This window comes from Heterocephalus glaber, unplaced genomic scaffold (genome assembly GCF_053883595.1).
Source record: "Heterocephalus glaber isolate CG9 unplaced genomic scaffold, H.glaber_assembly_v1.0 deba00001460, whole genome shotgun sequence".
NCBI lineage: Eukaryota > Metazoa > Chordata > Mammalia > Rodentia > Bathyergidae > Heterocephalus > Heterocephalus glaber.
Window position 1 is genome coordinate 5,018,826 of NW_028258307.1, and position 20,927 is coordinate 5,039,752.

At 49.1% G+C, this 20,927-nt stretch overlaps 1 protein-coding gene across 1 annotated transcript in view; it reads left to right on the forward strand.

Moving 5' to 3' along the window:
* The first annotated feature begins 463 nt into the window (after positions 1–463).
* Ebf2 (EBF transcription factor 2) overlaps positions 464–20,927 on the forward strand; it is a 189,165-nt gene continuing 168,701 nt past the window's right edge. Inside the window, exons 1-6 of the mRNA XM_004848366.3 lie at positions 464–1,142; positions 3,318–3,474; positions 4,563–4,626; positions 4,805–4,860; positions 5,263–5,336; positions 11,537–11,605. Of these exons, the coding sequence (XP_004848423.1) occupies positions 1,012–1,142; positions 3,318–3,474; positions 4,563–4,626; positions 4,805–4,860; positions 5,263–5,336; positions 11,537–11,605 (551 nt within the window). The 5' untranslated portion in view covers positions 464–1,011. The remainder of the gene's footprint in view (positions 1,143–3,317; positions 3,475–4,562; positions 4,627–4,804; positions 4,861–5,262; positions 5,337–11,536; positions 11,606–20,927) is intronic.

The following is a 20,927-nucleotide window of genomic DNA, read 5'->3' on the forward strand; positions in this document are numbered from 1 at the left end:
TCTGAGGGTCACCAGGGAACTCCAGGCCTGAGAGGGCGGCCCGGGGAGGTGGGCGCCCCGGGGGACGTTTGCACGAGACCCAAGTGCGTGAGGACACTCCGCACTCCGCGAACACGCACACACCTCCAAACTCCGGGAGCGCACACGCCTCCCGGCAGGCTACCCAAACCGGCCTCTAGGGGCAAATCCACGGAGGCTTCCCGCTCCCGAGCCAGCGCGTCGCCAGCCCTACGTCGCGGCAGGGCAGGGTTTAGGGGCTCCTAGCCCCGCAAGCCACGCGCACGGGGTTCGGGCAGGACGCGGCGCCCGCAGCTTTCTGTCCCCTTTCACCTCCCGGACTCCCGGCAACGCACAGCGCGGTGCGCGCCGGAGGACGTCGGCCCAGCCTGTCGGGCGCAGGCCAATCCTGAGCGTGCATGCAAATGAGGCTCCTTATCGGGCCGCGGCTCCGCCTCCCGCGGCCAGGGCCGTAGTAACCCATTCATGGGGCCCACGCGCGGCTGTAGCCCGGCTCTGCGGCGCTCGCAGCCACCGCCTCCTCTCGGCTCCGGGTCTTCCCCTTCCTTTTACAACTGATCCTGCTGGGGATTTTTTTTTCTTCTAAATTGGATCAGAAGGGAGGACACGGAGGGGGGCACCAGGAGGAACGGGAGAGATTAGGCAGCCATCAGTCTCCGGTTTCTCCCAGAACAGGTGATGTTCTGAATCGTGGCCACTTTCCGGGAGCTGCTCCGCAGCTGGAAGGATGCGCGAGCCCTAGGGCGCAGGGCCTGAGCGGCGGACTGAGCGCGGGGGGCGCACCCCAACTTCCTCGCGCGCAGAGGACAGGACGGGCTATTATTAGTATTATATTATTTTGGCTTCCGAGAGGGACCCAAACTTCGGCGCTGGATCCCTCGTCTTGGATTGCTTGGGAGGCGACGGCCCGCTGGCAGCGTTGGGAACCGTCCGGACTGCGTTGTTGTTAACTCGGTTTTTTTTAAAGCGACAGCAGAGGATCAGACTTTTTAAATGTTTGGGATCCAAGATACTTTGGGAAGAGGACCAGCTCTGAAAGAGAAGTCTCTGGGCGCCGAGATGGATTCGGTCAGGTCCTGGGTCCGGAACGTCGGCGTGGTGGACGCCAATGTGGCAGCGCAGAGGTAACGAGCGGGCCGCGCTCTCGGCTCCGTCTGCCCCCCCCCCCCCAGTCCCCGCTCTCCCGGCCCCATCTGTCGCCCTCCTCGGCCAGGCCCCAGGCCGCCGCATCCCGCGGAACACTCACCGGGCAGCCAGGCTGGAGTTTCGGAACGGCCTGGGTCGTTTGTTCCCCCCGCTCCTCCCCCGCTTTTCACTCTTAGGGACAAAATACAAAGTAGCCTCCGACGCCTCGCAGCTCAGCCCCGGCTCCCGGGAGCGCGAGGACCCACGCTGGTGGCCCGGCCGGGGACGGGTGGTGGCTCCCGGGCCACTCCCTGGCTTCCCCTCCGCCCGCGAGAGCCTCCCGCGCGCATCTCGCCGGTGCTTCCCGCAGACCCGAGCCTGATGCCAGATGGCGGCGGCGGCGAGAGGAGCCCGGGGCTGGAGCGGTGGCCGGGAAAGGCGAAGCAGCCGGGAGCTGGGGAGGGGGGACAGGCAGAGGGTCCTGGCCGAGAGAGAGAGAGAGAGAGAGAGAGAGAGAGAGAGAGAGAGAGAGAGAGAGAGAGACAGACAGACAGACAGACCCAGACGCACGGAGGCTGCAGAGAAGACGTGAAAGGCCAGGAGAAACGGAGAGGGCAGAGACGGAAGGAGCCCTCCGCCGCCGGACGGGCCTGGAGCGCAGCCTCGAGGGTCCCGCGGGTCTCCCGGCCCCGAAGTGGACTTTGTTTCCGAGGGCCCGTGTGCTGGGATGGTTAAACCTTGTCCCAGGTGCCGCTCCACGAAGCCGTTCCAGTCCCTCCGACTCCCCCTGTGAGCTGGAATTTTGGCCTCCGCGTCCGGGTCCGAGAGAGCAGCCCTGAGCTCACGAGCTCCTTGCTGGACCCTCGCCTGTCCATTGGCCCCGGAGGCCTCAGAGAGGAGCCCTTCCCGGACGGACGCCGCGGCGCCAGGGGTCCCGGGTAGAGCGAACCGGCGTCGCCGAGGAGGAGAGGAAGCAGCGGTCGCAGCGCCTCGGCACCGGACCTCGGCACCCCGCCTCCCCAGCGGGTCGCGCCAGGGTCTCCGCGGCGGACCGCACGGCCGGGATTCGGCGCGGCTGCAGGCGGAGGGAGAAGGAGCAGCCGGCTCTGCGGCGCACTGGCTCTCCGGGGCTCCTTGGAGTCGCCAGCTTCTCCGTCCTCCCTGCCCACGACCAAATAGTTTGTTGAAGTTAAATGAAATGAGGCGGCCTGAGCGGGGGTTCTAGCCACAATGTCGCACCCTTGGAAAGAGAGAAAGCGCTCTGGAGAGAGGGCGGCGACCCCTCCCGCCGTCTGTGGGCCCCAGGCCTTCAGTTGAAGGTGACCCGTGGCCACGATGGCACTGGCCGCCGCAGGTAGGCGGGGAGGGGAGCAGACACTCAGGGGCTCCGGGGCGCCTCTTGGTCCCCGACTCGGTGTCGGGTCAGCCGCCTTGCCTGGCGCCGCAGGAAGCGCAGCTTGAGGGGCTGGGCGTCGCCTGGGTCTCTGGCGAGGACGCTGTCTGCCTCTGAACACACTGGCTTCTCCAAGCAGCCCTGCGGGCGAAGGTCCCCAAGATCGCATCCTCCGCAGTGGCCTGCGGGCTCCAGGGCTGGTCCTGGGGATCCCGCCGTCCCGCTGACCAGGGTGCAGCTTTTCGGAAGAGCGAGGGAAGGAGAGGGGCGAGGCCCGGGTTGCCCGGAGGGGGTGCTCTGAGCTTCGCTCCCCGCTCCAGGCCCTCGCCCGCGGCCTGCGGCGGGCAGCGTCCCCCAGACAGGTTGCCCGACAGAGACGCAGCCAATGCAGACGAGGCCCTCACACGAGCCCCGCTCCAGTTGCATCTTCTGACGCAGCTGCCCGGGCCGCCAGGAGAGCGCTGGGGCTGCCGCCGGGAAAGGGGGAGGAACCACTCTGGACCTCAGCTGGCCACGGGCTCCTGGGTTCCCCTAATGGCGCGTAGTGGGACCCTCGAAGGCGGGGAACTGGCCTCAGACTTTGGCCCTGCCGTTCGACCCCACAGCGCCTCCTCTGCGCACTCTGTGCTTCTTTATTGGAAGTGATAAAAGGCCCAGAAGGTCCAGACCCGGACCCGGTACTGACCCTTGCCCTTCTGCGGTGTGTTTGGGCACGTTAGTAACACCGTGTCTTTTCTCTCTTTCCCCGCACCGGGCGCCCCTCCTGTGTTTTGCTCCGCAGCGGGGTCGCCCTGTCCCGGGCCCACTTTGAGAAGCAGCCTCCTTCTAACTTGAGGAAATCCAACTTCTTTCATTTCGTCCTGGCGCTCTACGACAGGCAGGGGCAGCCGGTGGAGATCGAGCGCACGGCCTTCGTGGACTTCGTGGAGAACGACAAAGTGAGTAGCCCTGCCTCCCCACCCCCGCCCCCCCGTCACCCCTCCTTGCAAAGCGAGGAAGATTCCATCTGTCACTCGCGGCGACACTTCCCCTCTCTCATCATCAGGGATGATACATCGAGGCTCCTCACCCCAGCCTCTAAATCAGTCGATTTCCCCGCACCTCCTCCCGCGGCCCCAGGCCCGAACCCAGCGCTGCAGGAGCGCTTGGGGCTGTGCGCCCCAGCCTTGGGCTCCTCCGCAGCGCGGAGACAGTGAAGGCGGCCCGAAGGCTCTTCCGACCAGAGTTTAAAAGTTCACCCAAGGCTGCTGCTGCTCTTCTCTGGGTTGTTTTTATTATTTTTGCCAGCCAGCCGGGTCCGAGTGGGCTTTGACTCAGCCCTAGGGAGAATTTCTGCCCAGCCATGGCCCGCCTGCCCGCGGCGCCTTCTCTCTGGGGCTCATCTCCCTAAGGCTGCGCTTCCTTTGAACTCAAGCCCTGATTTGGGGTCTAGATTTGACCTCGCATGAAGGACAGCTATCCGAAACTATATGTGACCAGAGGAAAGTCTCGGCCCTCCCGTGGCCTCAGTGTCCCGGGCTACACTGTGAGTTTCACAGTGGCCACTTCCAAGCTCCCTCTTGAATCTGGGACTCGATTCCAGAGCTCTGGGCTTAGGCGCTCCAGCTGGTGGCTTGTTAGGGTCCAATGCTGCCTTTCCAAATGACAGGTCCCTTCACCCTTCTGTCAGGAGTCGTCTGGGGGCCTCCTGAAGATGGCAGAGCCAGATGGGTTGGGTAGGGCCTGCTCTAAGTCCGCGTTGGTGAGGTGTCTGGTTATCACACTGGGGGCTGTGCGCTTCTGGTGAGGTTTTTAAGGGACAGAGACAGAGGCTTGGAGGGGGTCAACTGGCTGTGAGTCACGGCGAATTCCCGAGGTGGCCAGAGGCGGATGGCCAGATGCTTCTGTCCTCCTGCCCATGGGCACAGGGGGTTGTTCCAGGCAATGGGAGGTGGCGTGGGAGACCAGCGCTGTTTCCAGTTTTCCTCATTTTTTGGCGGGGGTGGGGGGCTGAAAAGCAAGGGAACCCAATGCCTTCTCTTTCCAGGAACAAGGCAATGAGAAGACCAACAATGGCACCCACTACAAATTACAGCTTCTCTACAGCAATGGTGAGCCTGGAGGGGCACAGGCGTGCACTGCCCCGGAGCCCGGCTGTGGAAGTTGGGCTGGGGCTGGGGACCAGGAGGGTCTCTGCCACCTGGCAGCTCCACCTGGGCACCCCCACTGCCGGGCAAGGGCATGGGAGAGCCCCGAGTCCCTGACTCCTGCCTGTCCCTTCTCCCGCAGGCGTGCGCACGGAGCAGGACCTCTACGTCAGGCTGATTGACTCGGTCACCAAGCAGGTGAGCCTGGCTCTTCCGCGGTTCCCTCCCCCGCTCGCTTCCTAGGTCTGAACCGCACACCTCCCCCCGTCACCCCACTCTGTCCACTCTGGAGGGGAAATGCCCCTACTCCCCCAGTCTCCTGTCAGTGTGGCTCGGGGAGCCGCTGGGGGCAGAAGCACGCAGGCGAGGGATGAAGAGAAGATTCAGGCCCTCTCCCCCAAGCATTCCTGTTTTGCTCAGAACTCCAGGACAAATTCCCTATTACTGCTTCAGCCGAGTTAACCCGGCAGCCGCTCAGATTCAGTGCACGGGGACCCCAGCGAGGTAGAAGGTAGAAGGGGATGAAGACTTCTGCCCCTCTAAAGTCCTCTCTTTGTGTCCCACCCGTTTCGTATCTCCACCCCCCCACCCGATTCGCAGCCCATAGCTTACGAGGGACAGAATAAGAATCCAGAAATGTGCCGAGTTCTCCTGACGCACGAGGTGATGTGCAGGTAAGAGCCACCTTGTCCCCGGACCGGCCAGAAAGCCAGGCAGGTAGGTGCGTCTGCCCCGCTGGCTGGCTCGCTCGAGGTCCGGGATGGACTTGCAGGAGCTGAGGCGCCTGGGTGGATTCGCCCGGCAGATCCTCTAGAACCCTTCTTCTCCCTTCTAAGGACGGTTCCTTAGACCTAGTGGTTCAACCCAGAAGATCAAGGCCCGTGCCCCACCCCAAGCCCTCCCGGAGTGGCAGGAATTCTCAGGGCCAATGGGAGAGTGCCCACTGCCCACCAGCAGCTCGGGCAGCCCAAGGCTTTGGCCTCCACTTGGAGACCCGGGACTTGCCCTGAATGCATCTGCAGCAATGCTGGGTTTCCGCCCTAGGGTTCTGGCCACTTGTGGAGTTAGTTACTGAGTCCAAGCTTTGGAAACAGTGCAGTCCTGGGAGGGACCCCAACTGAACGGCCTATTTCCTGGGCAGCCCCTCCTCCTAGGCACCTGTCACGGACCCGGGGCATTTCTTTCCTTCTGCGGAAGCCACTTCTAAAATTTCAAGTCAGGGTGCCTCTTAGGTCAGAAGGAAGCCCCCTGTGGGAAGATCACCCCTGGTGCTGCCAGTGGATGGGTGGGTGAGGGATGCCCGCTTCCCCTGGTCCGGGTCTAAGGCAGCAGCTGGATTCCAGGGCTGCCCCTCTCCTGTCTGCCTTCAGACAGGGATCCATTCTGAGTCCCTGTGTTTCGCCCTTTTTCTTCTGCGTGAGTGGAAGAAAATAAATTAGGAGAAATTCATCCACACACGTATTCTTTGAACAAATTTTTTTTGAGTGTCTAGTATGTGAAGTATGTTGGGTGTTGAGGTCCTACCAAAAATGAGAAGAGATACAAAACAAACTCTGGACAGAGCATGGCTAATTCACTATAAAAATTTAAATGCCTATTCTATGAATGTATTTCTTTCACACACACACACACACACACACACACACACACACACACACACACCCGATTGCAAGGAAAACCTCAATTCTTTCTTACTCTGCTTTTGCTTCCATGTTTCCCAACCCCCAGAAGTTGCTAATTTTGGGCAGTTGCAGGCCATGACTTAGAAGGGACTATTTTATTTATGGTCAGATCCCTGAAGCCCTATCTCCCTCATCAGCCCAGTGAAGAAGAAATCACAACACCCAGACACGTTGGTTTTGGTTTTGGTTTTGACCAAGTATTAGCAAAGCAAACTTGCCAAATGCAAAGTAAAACTCTGCCAGTGGCTTTTGCTGGGGGAGGCTGTCTTTCTTGCCTAGAAGCTTGATGAGAGGTAGGGAGGTAAAGTAAGAAGATCTGGAGGTGGGGAGTAGACCTATTATTCCTGAACCCTTGATAGATTTGTTTAGGAAGGAAATACAATTCAAATACACACCTGTGTATAGTACCTAGACTAAACAGAATGCTTTTATTTGGTTCGGTCATCAAAGGGAGCTTTTTAATTCCTGTCTTCATTTTGAAGTCTTTGTTTGGAGAGATAGCTAAGTTAAGAAACTGAGAAGGAACTGAACCCCTAACTTTGCTCATTGTCTAATGATTACACCCATCACTTCAAATAATCCTCGAACGCCATCCAGCTATCGTAAGGCTGACATTTTTATTTTTAAGCCCAATCAAATCCTTCTCATTTATGCTGTTTAAGTAGCAGCATCAATTTTTAAAGCCTCTAGTTTAGTCTGCATTAGCAACACAATATAAAAATTTAATGTACTGTAACTTCTCTGCATTGGAGATCTAGGAAGATGCTCTGTTACTTTCTCCCAAACTAGAATTGAAAACAAATATTAAGTAGAGGTAAATAAATGATCCATTGGATGGGTAGTGTCTGCAGTGTGTGTGTGTGTGTGTGTGCGCGCGCGCGTGCGCTCGTGCACGAGACAGAAAGAGAGAGAGAGAGAGAGGAGAGAGAGAGAGAGAGAGAGAGAGAGAGAGATATGAGGCGGGTAGAGGTAGATATTGGCTGCATCTGAAAGGGAAGTTCTCATTCAATCTGTCAGAGCACATTGGTTCTCCAGGAAGGAAAAGTTCCTTCTCCCACAGTTGGAGAGCTGGTTACAGCAGTGGTGATGGGTGAGGCAGAGGTCCTGTCTCTCAAAGAGCCCTGCCCTCCCTCACTGTCCTTTGCGGTGTTATCCGGCTCACCTGGGCACTTCCTGGATTGGTTTTTTTGTCCTATCATCTTTGATCAAAGGCTCACAAATTGATGTTTAGCTTTGGGGGGGGCAAAGCAAAAGGACAAAATCAATCTCTTTAGGAATAACTTTCCTTTCTCTCTCAGTCGTCTCTGCCCTTCTCGTCCCGCTTTAGTTCATTTTGCCAATTATTAGCAAGGAGAAATCTAGTTGTTATGTTGCTGCCAGCCACCCCTGTGCCCTTAATGCTCAGAGGGTTAAAAGATATTATAATTTGAACAGAAGTCGTCTCAAGGCCTACAGCTGGCTAATAACAGAGTTGTATTGAGCTCGAGCAAACCCCACAGCTGTGACTTTCGCCACAAGGCGCAGGCTAGACAGGGCCCTAATCAGATGGGCCAGCCGGGCAGTGGGGCCAGCGTCTTTATCGGCCAGATGGTGTGAATTTAGACACTTTTGTTATGCAATCGCAGGGAGGAGTTGGGGAGAAGAAAACAAAACAAAAGCCACCATGCTGTGCGCTTATTTGAGTTTGAAATTAGAGACAGATTTTTGAAAGTTGAGGGCTGAATTTTAAAAACGATTTTGGAGGGGGAAAGGGACACATTAGCTTATCTTGAGCCAGAGTTCAGCTGACTGGACACCCTGTGTCTAAGGCTGGGACTTTTATTATTATTCGTTTCTTATTCCTCAGCCATTTTTTATCTCTCTCTTTTTGCTGTTCCTGAAAAATGCAGGTAGGGTGCAGGACTGTGATAACATCTCTCCTATTCCCCGACACCTGGCACCCCAACTTGTCTTATTCTTTCTCTTTCTCTTTTCAAAGACACCGTGTGGAGATAGGGAGGCTAAGAGGCCTGTGAGCAAACTGAGAGTGTTTCAAGTAGAAGGTTCTCCAAATAAGTCCTGGAGTAAAAGAAGCCAACCAAGCCAGCCAGAGACACACATTTTCATTCATTAGCAAAGAGGAGCACCGGACCCTCCAGGGTAGTTAGAACAGTCTCCCCCTATCTCCAAATTCAGTTTCCTTTTCTCTATTTATTTGTGTATTTATTTTTTCTTTTTCCCACTTTGCAGTGATTGCCAGCTTTAAAAAGAAACTTTGCTGGAACTTCAAACTTTGAGATTTGCCTGTTGGGAAAGAACTCTTTTAAGAGCCTTTGAACTAAAGTAGCTGAACTTGATGTTGGTCATACAGGCTTTGTGTTTAGAGCAAAGGGAAGGTGACATTGGGTTTGTCATCTGAGCAATTCAAGGCCCGGTCCCTTAGGGTCAACTGTCGACATTTTCTTGGGTCCTCTCCACTTTCCTCTGGTTGTGTTGTATACCTACAATGTACCAATAAAAGAAATTAATAAAAAAATAATAATGCTGCCATGAGGACCAAGCCTCATTTCAGATACAAAATAAAGAACAACCAGAACATATTAATGAGAATTTTTTTTAAAAAGCAAAGAAAGAATTTGCTTTGGCTAACTTAGAGATTCTGAAAACATTTAAGGACTCAACTAGGACAAATATAACTAAGTCCTATTATTTTTATACTTCTGCTTGTATAGTTCAATAGCCAAGTAAGTGTCTGTCTATCTTTTCTCTAATGGATATTAATATTAGAGATTATATTTGAATTTGTTACTGTTGGAAAAAAGAAGCTTGGGCCCTAAAGTTTCTCTGGATTTTCCTTTGCATATTGTTTCTTTCCCTGAGTTGATTCTCCACATTGTATTCCACTGGCAACAAGTATACATTTTTATCTGTTTTTCTTTTCCTCCAGAGGAAATCCCCATGGAAAGCAGCTGAATTCAGCTGAGCAATTTTGCAAACTTATTCGGCCTCCTCTGAAGCGCTGCTCCCTAAACCAAACAGACTGGCACATTCTGACAGTGTGTGCTCTCGTCAGGAAATGGTACCTGGCATTGCACACAGAGTTGGGTTTAGGTTGACCAGTTGGTGATGTCAAAGGAGAGTCTGGCTTCAAGGTCTTTAGGTCACTGGCATGTATGGCCCTTTTGAAATTGTGCTGCTAAGAAAAGTGGTTTGCCTGTACTGCTGAGGCATTGTGTTGACATAAAGCAATCCTCCAGAAATAGGAGAGGTGGGAACCGGAAATGGATGGGGGTAGGGAGTCAGGAGAGATGAGGGCTTTGGGAGGCCGGTGTGCAGCTGGCCAGCATTTTTATTGGTGTTAATCTTGGGATAGGTTGAAATTTTAAAAGTTAAGACCTAACATAATTTCAAAGGCCAAATATTATTTCAGAAAGTCCCAGTGGCAAACTCTGGTATTTAGGAAAGTCGAGACAATTTTTCTTTACTTTCTACTCTTTTGATTAAATTTCTTAGAACCTCATCGTGCCCATCTGATGAAAATGTTTTGGCATCCCTCAAGTGCATTTCACTTCCTGAGGATGGTAGAACTGTTCGCTGACTAATCCATAATCCCTGCCTGAGAGAGGTGGGATTTAAAAGTTTTACAATATTAATTTGTTCATATATTTTTAATTCCATGGACGATCAGAGAGGACCACAGAGAGCCACAGAGCAAATCTATAGCTGGGCCAGGGAAAGCTTTTGGGTTCCTGCTGCCCTATGGCTTCTCCCTTTTCCATCATTTTCAGTAGGTGCTTAAGGACTCCCATAGCCTCTTAAACTTAAACCAAGAAGGGTCTCTAGAGAACACTGATCCAGCACTTTCATTTTATGTATCAGCCAGGCAAAGCTCAGAGGGGTTAAAGAGATTTGACTAAACTCACGCAGCTGGTCAGTGACGAGTTGGATGCCAGAACCTCGACTCTCAGTTCAGCATTTTTTCCCTAAGGCATGGCCCCAATTCTGGCTGTAGAGAAACCATCCCAGGAAAGAGCTCTCAAGTACAGTTTGGTTACTGTGAATACCTACTAGACATCTTCACCTGGCAGCGATGAGCATGTTTTTCTCATAAGCTGTGTCAAGGACACATCCCGAATGAAAAGGTGATGGTGAACAATGTGTTTGAAGCAAGCAGGGAGGGATTCTGAAGTCTGTGGCCTGACAAGCAGCGTTTGGGTGACATGTTGTTGTTTGCGTGGGGAGATAATCCCCAAACTCTCTTTGCTTTTCTCACGTTTGTCCTCGTATTTTAAACAGACACCTTTGCTTTGGGGTGTTTTGCTCTCTCTCAGATCCTTTTGAGTGATTCTTTCTGTTGCATTTTGTCTGAAGGCTCCTCTGACCACTTCTCTCTGCCAGCCCCTCCAGTGCTGGCACCCAGCTGTCTGTCTGTCTGTCTGTCTATCAGGTAGCCAGCACTTTGGAGGCAGGGAGTCTTGGGAAGCAAAAATCTTTAGGATTGGGACTTTGGTGTAGTCAAGTCTCATTTCTGTTCTAAACTTGGTGAAAGTCATTGGCAGTGTCACTCACCAGCTCCCTGCCTCATTTTCTTCCTGTTTTAAAGTTCTGGTCTTCTTCCTTCATCTTTGGGAAATGATGGAAATGAGTGAGTGAATAAATGTTTATAAAGGACACCAAGTTCTCCAGAGAAAGATGTTAAGTAAATAAGGTTTATAACAATGCAGACAGCTACTTGTGGTCTACTTTATATACCTTCCTTCCTCTTCTCTTTTCAAATATTTACTGGGATGTGAAGACCTAAAATATACAATCATAAAATTGTTAAGCCCTGGCTTGGAAGTGACCTTGTAGATATTAAAGAGTATACAATCATAAAGTCATTGAACACCAGTCTGGAAGTGATCTTATAGCTCTTAAAATCCAATCACCCATGTTTTGGTTATGAGTATGGCTCTTGGGAAAGTTGTGATTTGTGGAAGATTAACCAGGTTGTAAGTTATAGAGTGAGAATTTGAATAAATGTATTTTGGCTTCAGGATCCTTTCTTAAAAATGAAATATGGTCACAAATTTTGCCCTCAAGAAGCTTATAGCTGGGAGGCTATCTTAGACTTATTTTTTTATTTTTGGTGAATATTCTTACACTGTATGCTCATTGTTTTATGTAACTTTTTAAAAAACTCTTTCCTCTTTCGATTCTCTCCCAATCTACAGTCGATGTTGTGAAAAGAAAAGCTGTGGAAACCGAAATGAGACGCCTTCGGACCCTGTTATCATTGACAGGTAGGGGAAGATGTGATTTTTAGATTAGTTTTGGTTTCTTTCCTTTGTGAGACTCACTGATGAGTCCTGGCCCTTGCGCTGCTTGGAAAGGTTGGTTTCATGCTTTCTCAAGGGGGTAAGGGTTCCAGCAGGGGCTTCCTTGTGCAGTTGGACACTCTTGGAAGAAGTCAGAATCTGCCTGTCAGAACCCGCCTCTGTGGGAAGGACAGGTTCTTTTCTAGGTGCACACTAACTTCAGCCTGATGAGGAGTGCGTGCAATAGAGCAGGGTGAAGACTGCTTGCTTTGTCTCCTGAATGCCAGGTACGGCTTCAGTCACCTCAAGAAGAGCAGTGACCCCAAGTTCGGTGTTCTTTCTACCATGCTCACTGATTGCAGTTGAGTTTGGAGCCCGTCAGTTTGGATTCCAGCACAGGGGCTTATAACAAGATCTCTCTTGCATTGAGGGAGATTTCTATCTACCACATATGTCTACCACATAACACATTCTGGGTTCCATGGTGCATTCAGAGTGGGAAAGATTCTTGGGGACAAGATGCTAATTCACTGAAATGTGATTTAGGCATCCTCAGCTATCTGTTTTTGTGATTGGAAACAGAACTTACAAACCAACCAAGAAATACCAAATTAACTTCCAGCAATCATGTAATTTTTAAGAAACCCCATAATCCCACCCCTAATTTTTTCTCTTTCGTTAAAAAACGGAATAATTCCCCATTGCTTCTTTCTTAGGGTTTTCATGTTTCTAGCCAGGTCCTGAAATGGATTGGAGAGACCACAGTCTCCAAAGTTGTTATTACAATATTCCAATGAATTCTCAGTTGGGAGAATGGAACCTCTGGCATTCTTCCCAGAAAGCCAGCTTGGTTTCCTCGTGGAAAGTATAGCATAGCTGTAGAAATCAAGGAGGCTGGAATTCTGATCCTGTCCCAGCTTCTGACCTTGGACAAAATGCTCAGCATCTCTGTTCTCCGGTGGTGTAGCCATGCATGGAGGAGGCCACCTTCTACTGGGACTTGGGCTACGGTAGTGGCCATAGCTGAATGTTCTCTGAGATGCCTGAGGAGGACAACAGGCAAGTGGAAAACACTTGCCAGCTGGGTATGATGCCTTTGCCATTTTATGGAGCTGTTTGGGATTTCTCTGGAATTTCTGAAAGTGCAGACCAGTACAGAGTTGTAAGGACTCTTTGGGGTCATTCATCTTCCTCATTTTATGGATGGCAGCACTGAACCCAGAGTGCTGACATGACTTTCAAGCTAGTAGGGCAGAGCTGGCACCAGAACACAGTTGCCTTTACTGCTAGGTGCACGCTCCTTTCTCGGCCACAGCGTCCTCCTTCTAGCATGCTCTCTGTCCTGTGAGCTGGGTCAGCTGACTGCATCACTTCCCTACATCCCAGGATGCCCTAGGAATCCACTAGGGAGCAGGAAAACAACACAGATGCAGGTCCAGTCCTTTCCAGGGCACAGGCTGAGCTCGCTGATGTTTATCTGGTCTTTTCCACTCACTTTTGCTCCTCTTTCGGGAAGGTTCCCTAACCTCATGACTGTTCCATCTTTTCTTGTAATAAATACCCCATAAATCAGCTTTAGAAGTGTTTGCAAACCTCTAAGTGCTAACCTATACACTACATGTTACAAGCAAAGTCCTGAGCAACAGTTTGTACTTTCTTTCTTTCTTTATTTTTGTACCGGGGATCGAACTCGGGTCCTTGCACTTGCTCAGCAGGCGGCGAAACCACTGAGCTAAATCCCTGGTCAGCAGTTCTTACTTTAAAGGACTACATGCAGTCTACATCCTCTGCTAAAGGCAAACATGCTTGTGTTCTCTCCTTGGCAACACACGTTACAGGCACCAATGAAAGTAGTCTCTTTGCATATATGGGGAGAAAAGATTTTCATATTCAGTGCCTTTATAGTTTGTGCTAGAATGCCTTAAATTCTTCTTAGAAGGTAGAAATTGTATCTTAACTACCTATAATGGGGTTTTATGTAAGCGTAGCATTTATTTTTACTGTCTTATGCTCACGAAAACAGCTCTGAGATATTTCTACATCACATGAAATATGTGTAACTTCTGAGACGGTACATGTGGAATGGAAACATACATGCCAAAGGGGACCTCGAATTGACGGGTGTCAGGTTTTAAAAGAATCTGTTTTACTATGTTCATTTTACGTGTTGTGGGGCTTATGGTTGAAGATACAGTTTTTTCACCCAAAACATGTTGTTTTGCTCCTGAATATCCCTTGGGCATACCTGAGCCTTCTTGCCTTCATTTTCAAAAGCAGGAGGGTGTGGAGTGTGGCTGCCATGTGTTGGAGGTGGGAGGCTGCCGTGTACCATTCCAGGGTGTGGTTGAGCTATGGGTCCACATCTGCCAGTTTGGAAATGCTGCGTTCCCTCACGGAGCACCGAATGGGCACAAAGTAGTCGATTTCAGATTTCCTCAGAGTACATACAGAACTCTTCTTTGTCCTTGTTCCTGTAGTGCTGAATAATTATCTCCTCCCCTTCTTCCCCAGCCTCACCAGGTGCAGTTAATTTACACCGTGTCTTGTTGACTGTCCTCACATAGCAGCCACGGTCCCCTCTGGCTCGAGGGAGCCTGCTTGTTCCCTTGGAATTGTGCACATTTGTGGAGGGGAGGGGAAGCTCAGGGTACCCTTTTCATTCTGGCCTGGTGAACTCAGGTCTTCCAAGACAGTGTGCCCTCCAAACTGCTCTGAATAAGTATTAATGCAGCACCAATTCTTTTTATGAATCAAAGATATATAACAACGGGAAGGGAAAGTTTTTATTTTTATCTCCTATGTGCCATCAACACCATGAATGGCCAACCAGAGCTTGTGATCAATGAGAGACAGCCAGTCTCGCCACTTACACATGAGACTTTCCACCCGAACAACTCGGCTTTTCGATGCGCCTGTGTGACCAGGTCTTGGCACCTGCTTGGTTTTCAATAGGTAGCTTGAAATATGAAAAGTAGCTTTTCCTACCTTGTGGCTAAAAGTCCCATGAGGGACTTTAGTTTTCAGTTTTCCAAAACAGCCCCCAACTGGGAGGTGTTCCCCTCTGACAAATTACTACCTGTCTTGATCTCTTTAGAAACTGGGATTTATTTTTTAATTTTTAGTAGTCTTTTCAGCACTATTTTGTGGATGCTTGGGCCTCTCCAAAAACTCAGGCCAACACACAATCTGGCAGGACTTGCTGCTGTATCTGAGGTCGCCAGGTCGCCAGCAGCAGAGCCTTCCCCTGTGTGTGAAAATCCAGTCTCCCCTTGGAAAAAATAACAAAGCATAACATAACAAAACAAAACAATGAAACATAATCCTTACTGTGGTCTGCACAGACTTATCTATGAAAATCTGAATGGTAAATAAAAATAAAAGGCACAAAGCGATTTGCAGTTATGGTTCAGAGGGAAGCTGTAGCTGAGCCTTACTTGTCCTAGACTGAAGTCTCTTCCGTGCTCTTCTTTGTCTGGTGGCTTCTTCTGTCATTGATTCTCTGGGGCTCAGGATAACCTGGTGGCCCCACAAAAGGGGACTTTAGGGACAGTCTCACTGGTGGGAGAAGGAAGAAGGGTCTGTATTGTTCCTGTCTTTGCAAAATCTCCATAAAAGTCAGCTGGATGCAGAGGGCAAGGTTTCCTTTTGAGTCATTGTGGGATGCCCTGGACAGGTGCATCCTGGGAAGGGAAGGTATTTATTATTATTATTATTATTATTATTATTAAAAGGGAAGGTCCAGTCTATTTCTCCTGTGCTAATCCAGTCTTTTGTCTTGGGACATTGGTCTCACATATTCCTTTTTTTTTTTTTTTTTTTTGTACCGGGGATCGAACTAGGGACCTTGCGCTTTCAAGGCAGGCACCGGAACCACTGAGCTAAACGCCAGGCCCGGTTGCACATATTTCTGAGCTCTTTTCCCAGGAGGACCATTTTAAGTGTTGATTTGTTTTTATTTTCCTTTTCAAGAAGTTTGATGATCAACAGAATGACCTTTATTCAAAAGACTCACTCAAACATATCGGTGGTTTAATTGCCCAGGAGGCATTTTGCTGACATTATCTCCTTTTTGAAACAAATTGTTTTTGAAATTGTGGTAAAATATGCATAACAGAGAGTTTACCCTCTTAACCACTGTAAAGTTTACAGTTCCATTGTGTTAAATACATTTGCGTTATTGTGTCGCCAACACTACCGCCCATTATAGAACTCTAGTGCAAAACTGAAAATTCTGTTCCCATCATTCAGCTCCCATTCCGTCCTCTCCCACTCCCAGTACCCACCCTTCTGTTTTCTGTCTCTGAGAACTGCCTGTATGTGGAGTTATGCACACTTGGTTCCCTGTGACTGGTTCATTTCACTTAGTGTAATATCCTTAAGCTGTCTGCATGGCATAATATTTGTCAGAATTTCCTTCCTTTTCTATTGAGTAACTTCATGCTACGCATAGAGCACATTTTGTTTATCCCTTCGTCTGGAAATGGACATTTTGCTTACTTTGACCTTTTGTCTATTGGAAATGATGCTGCTATGAACATGGGTGTAAAAATAACTGTTCAAGTCCCTACCTTCAATTATTTTTTTGGAGGGGTCTACCCAGAAGTAGAATTGTTGGACCATATGATAATTTGATTTTCAAGTTTTCAAGGAACCATCAGGCTACTTTCCATAGCATTTTACATTTCCATCAGCAGTGCACAAACAAGAGTTCCAGTTTTTCTACATCTTTGCCAACACTTGTAATTTTCTGTCATTAATTTATTTTTTGATAGTAGCCACCCTAATGAGTGTGATTCTTTTTTGTTTTTTTTTTTTCCCATGAAGCTGTCTCCAGCTGCCATCTTGGTGGGCCTCCTTCCTTATTCCTGTCAGCTGTGGTCTAGGATTCTCTTAGGCCCTTTCATACCTGCTTCTCTTCACCTCATGACTACCTTGTTCCTTCCAAGCACATATTTGGATCCTCTTTCCTCTGGCTCATTCTTGTTTTTCCTCTCTCTTGAGTGTACAGAATTACTTAACTCTAGTCAGATGCTGTTTGTGGCCTGAGAACTTTTAGAGAATAAATGTGAATGAGTAAAGCTTTTGCATTCCTGTCATGTGTGCTTGAGAATAGCACATCAACCCTGGACATTGGGAAATGTTTTGTTGTTGTATTGTTTTTGGTACTGGGAGTTTGAACTCAGAGTCTCACACACACTAGGCAAGTCCTCTACCGCTGAGCCACATTGACAGCCTAATACTTGGAGTTTTTCTTTCTGTTCATTTACATAATGAATTTCCTTCCCTTCCTTCCTTTTTTTTTTGGTACCAGGGATGGAACTTGGGACCTTGCGCTTGCAAGGCAGCCAGTGGAACCACTGAGCTAAATCCCTGGCCTTCTTCCTTCCTTTCTTTCTTTCCTTTCTCCTTTTCCTCTCTTCCTCCCTCCCCCCTCCTGCCTTTCTTTCCTCCTTTCTTTGCGGTGCTAGAGGTTATAGGGCTGAGCCACACCCCTGTCTTATTCACTTTTTCTTTTATTCATATATATTTTTTTGGTACCGGGGATCCAACTCGGGTCCTTGCACTTGTGCTTGCGCAGCAGGCAGCGAAACCACTGAGCTAAATCCCTGGTCCTTTTATTCATGTTTTGTGACAGGGTCTTGCTAGGTCGCTCAGTTGGCCCTGAGCTTATGATTCTCCTGCCTCAACCTCCTGAGTAGCTCAACCTCCTAAACAGCAGGCATGTGCCACCGTGCCTGGCATTATTAGGCTTTATTTGTGGTGTAGAGTCTGCTTTTAACCCACTGTCCCTTTTGTCACAGAAATGGTATTTGGGAGTAGCTGGAACTGAGCTCTAGGTGAGACTTCTGTCCCTGCAGTCTGGGCCTCTGAGGCTGGTTTCAAGCTGCAGCCTCATGTTCGCTTTTCCCAGACATGGTCAAGCCAGATAGATCAGTAGTGATGCCCCTCCAATAATGCGCACTTATCTAACATTTAATTGGTACTTATTGTGTGCTAGGCATTGTGCTAAGCCATTTGTGCTAATCACACAACCTTTTTAATCTTCAATAGTTGACAAAATCTCAGTTTTCTGGAAGGGAAACACATCAGTCTTTAGGAGTTAGGTAACTCTGCCAAGATCACATAGCCAGTTTCGTGCTGAAACTGGAACGTGGTCGATGGGTAGAAGATACAGAAAGGTTTTGGTATAGTAGAAGGAAAAGCTTTCTTTCCAGAATACAGAACATAAAGGTGGAAAGGCACAGTGAGCAGGAACTGTACGGAGCCCTGCTCCAGCCAGCAGAGAGGGATCTGTTCTCAGAAGTAGTGAGATGCTTTTAACTCCAAGATTCTATCAGTCAGGTGGTACTGAGTGACAGGCTTGGCAGAACCTCCGTCTGCAGTGTGACCGAGGGGTGGGTAGCAGAGTATAGAAAGACCCCTGACCACTCACTAACAAGCTGTCTGATGTTGTGGAAATCATGAGCCACCTTTCTGAGCCTCAGTTTCCCTATCTGTAAAATGAAGTGCCCTGGATTAATGGGGAACTTTACCTTCCAGCTCTAATGTCTCTGATCCTAGCTGCAGGCCAAGATTTGGGTGTCAGGCATGCTAATTCATCACACTGGCTCATCAATAATTTATACCTATTAATATCTGTGCTTTTTCTCTGCAGACCTCCCATCTCCAGGGTGTGGGAACCCAGTTTTGTGATGAGGCTAAAAAAGCCTGGCCCTGGGCTGGGTGTGTGTGTGTGTGTGTGTGTGTGTGTGTGTGACAATTCTATTCCCTCAGGGAGGGTTTAGATTTTCTTGCTAAAAACACATATTATTTATCCAATGCGAATGCTTTATTCTTTTGTGTCCTCCTTCTTTTGTTCAGTAGCAAAACCTTTGCTAATTTCTTGGCTATTTCAGAGAAATACAGGTGGCAGAAAGGACTGGTTCTCCCAGTCTAGAAAAAGATGTCCCTGTGTGTTGTAGAGTTTCACTGGATGGCAGCCTGGGCCAAAAGTTAAAACAAACAGGGCTGGGGATTTAGCTCAGTGGCTCTGCTGCCTGCCTCGAAAGGGCAAGGACCCAAGTTCAATCCCTGGTACCCCCCTCCCCCAAAAGAAAAAAGTTAAAACAAACAAACAAACAAAATTCCCTTCAACAAAATGACTTTCCTGTGCCCGATTTACTAGGTGGCATTGCAGTTATGATACTTACTTCTGTGGCCGGATTATTTTGGTTTTTGTCAATGCAGGGGTTCAAAGCCAGAGCCTCATACCTGCAAGTGCTCTACTACTGAACTACAACCTGGCCCTGGGTTAATTTTTAAGAATTATACTTTTTCCACTTGGTGACCAGTCTCGCTAGACTCGTGGAACCTTCGGGTTTAACATCAACTAGCTTAGTCGTCTATGAGTGGATTCATTCATTGAGTCGTTTATTCACTTTGTCATTCCTGTGTGTTCAGGTATTAAGCAAATGTTTGTGAATTCCTGGCAGTGAGAGGATCAGTAGGGAATACCACAGGCATGGTCTCTGCTGTCGTGGAGTATACAGCTTAAGTAATCACACAAGTAAACATACGCTTACTCTCTGAAAAGCACTTGGAAGGTAAGCGGGCGATAGGTCCCTAACTCTCTAGACCCATCACTTCTTTCTCCATGAATCCCCTGGTCCATCTTGAGTATTTCTTCTTTTTTCCCTTTATCTACATAATTTCTAGTGGAACATCCAACTCAAGCTCTCTGCCAATATAAATCTTATCCCTTGGGCTGGAGATGTAGCTCAGGGTTAGAGCATGTGCCTAGCAGGTTCGAGGCCCTTTGGTTTGATCCCCAGCACTGCAAACAGCAACAAAAACAAAATAACAAAAAAACTTACCCCTTTTTCTAGACATACTTCAGATTCTGCCTCTTCAAAGATATCAATTTGGAGCCACAGTCTTCTCACTTGATGTGAATCACATACGGCTGTGCTTGTTTGGATAGATGAATATCACTATCTTTTGTTCCTATTTGAATTTGCCTTACATACCAAGCTATAATTTTTAGATATCAGACACTGTACATCATCTAAGTCTAGACTGTAATAATTGAGCTACACGGTGGTGTTAATAAACTGCCTCTCCCCTTGAGTTATTATACTAAATATATTAATGTATGGAAGGTGTCCACATAGTTCACAGTAGAATAAATGTTTTTAAAACAGCTGTAGTAACTATTATTCTGTATCTCCTGCTATGTCCACGTAGTGGCTGGGATATTATAGACACTCAGTAAATTAGCTGTTAGATTAATCCCTGGCTGTGAAGCATTGATGAGTTTGGGCAACTAAGCCCTTTGCCAGTTCATATAGAAACCCGCCTGTAATGCATTTGACACCTGCTTAGCAGTCTCACCCTCGGTGACAGGCACAGAACGGAATGGCAAAAACAAATACCTAGGGTTGTAAAGGGAATGAGCTATGTATCGAGGGCCTATTAGGTCATGGATTTTCAAGGTGCTGTTAGGGATGATAAGACTGACCAGGTATAAAAGGTTCCTGTTAGGAGATTATACTTAAGGTGGAGAAACAGAGGATGTTCAGACATAGCATGATACATTACAGAATGTAGTGCACTCTGTAGTGCTCCAAAAGAGGCCAAGGTGACATTTCTAGATCTGAGGATGGAGTGGTGTCTACCTGAGCATGGGTGGGTAGGGTGAAGGTCATCACTTGGACATGCACAGTTGGGGCTGAAAGGCATGGTAGGAGGAAGGGGTACAGGAAAAGGCATTGACAAAAGAAAGAATCTGCTTGCATTTTAGAGGTACATGGATGCATGTGAAGGGAAACAGGAGGAGAGGAGAGAAGGATTATTTGGGACCAGATTTTGGGAGCCCACAAACGTAGCTTGGCATTATTTTCTTGATGACGGAAGACAGAAAGAATGTTGACTGATGCAATTTCATGCTCAGATGAACATTTTGAAGGGATAACCTTGAGGGTGGATTGGAAAGTGGGGAAAAGGGAGTAGGGGGAACTATTAGAGAGTCAGTTTTTCAGCTAGGTATGGTGGTACAAGCCTGTAATCCCACCTACCCAGCAGGCTGAGGCAGGAGGATCACAAGTTCAGGTCCAGCTTGGGCAACTCAGTGAGACCCTGTTTAAAAAAAAAATTAGAAAAGGCTGAGGGTATAGTTCAGCACTCCCCAGACTCAATCCCCAGCACTGGAAACAAAATGAGTTTCTCTGCCCAGGACTTCAGTATCAGCCACTGGAGGTGAAAACTCCATTCTCTTGCCTCTCCGTATCTCACCTCCCTTCCCCCAACACACCTACACCACTCCAAGGCC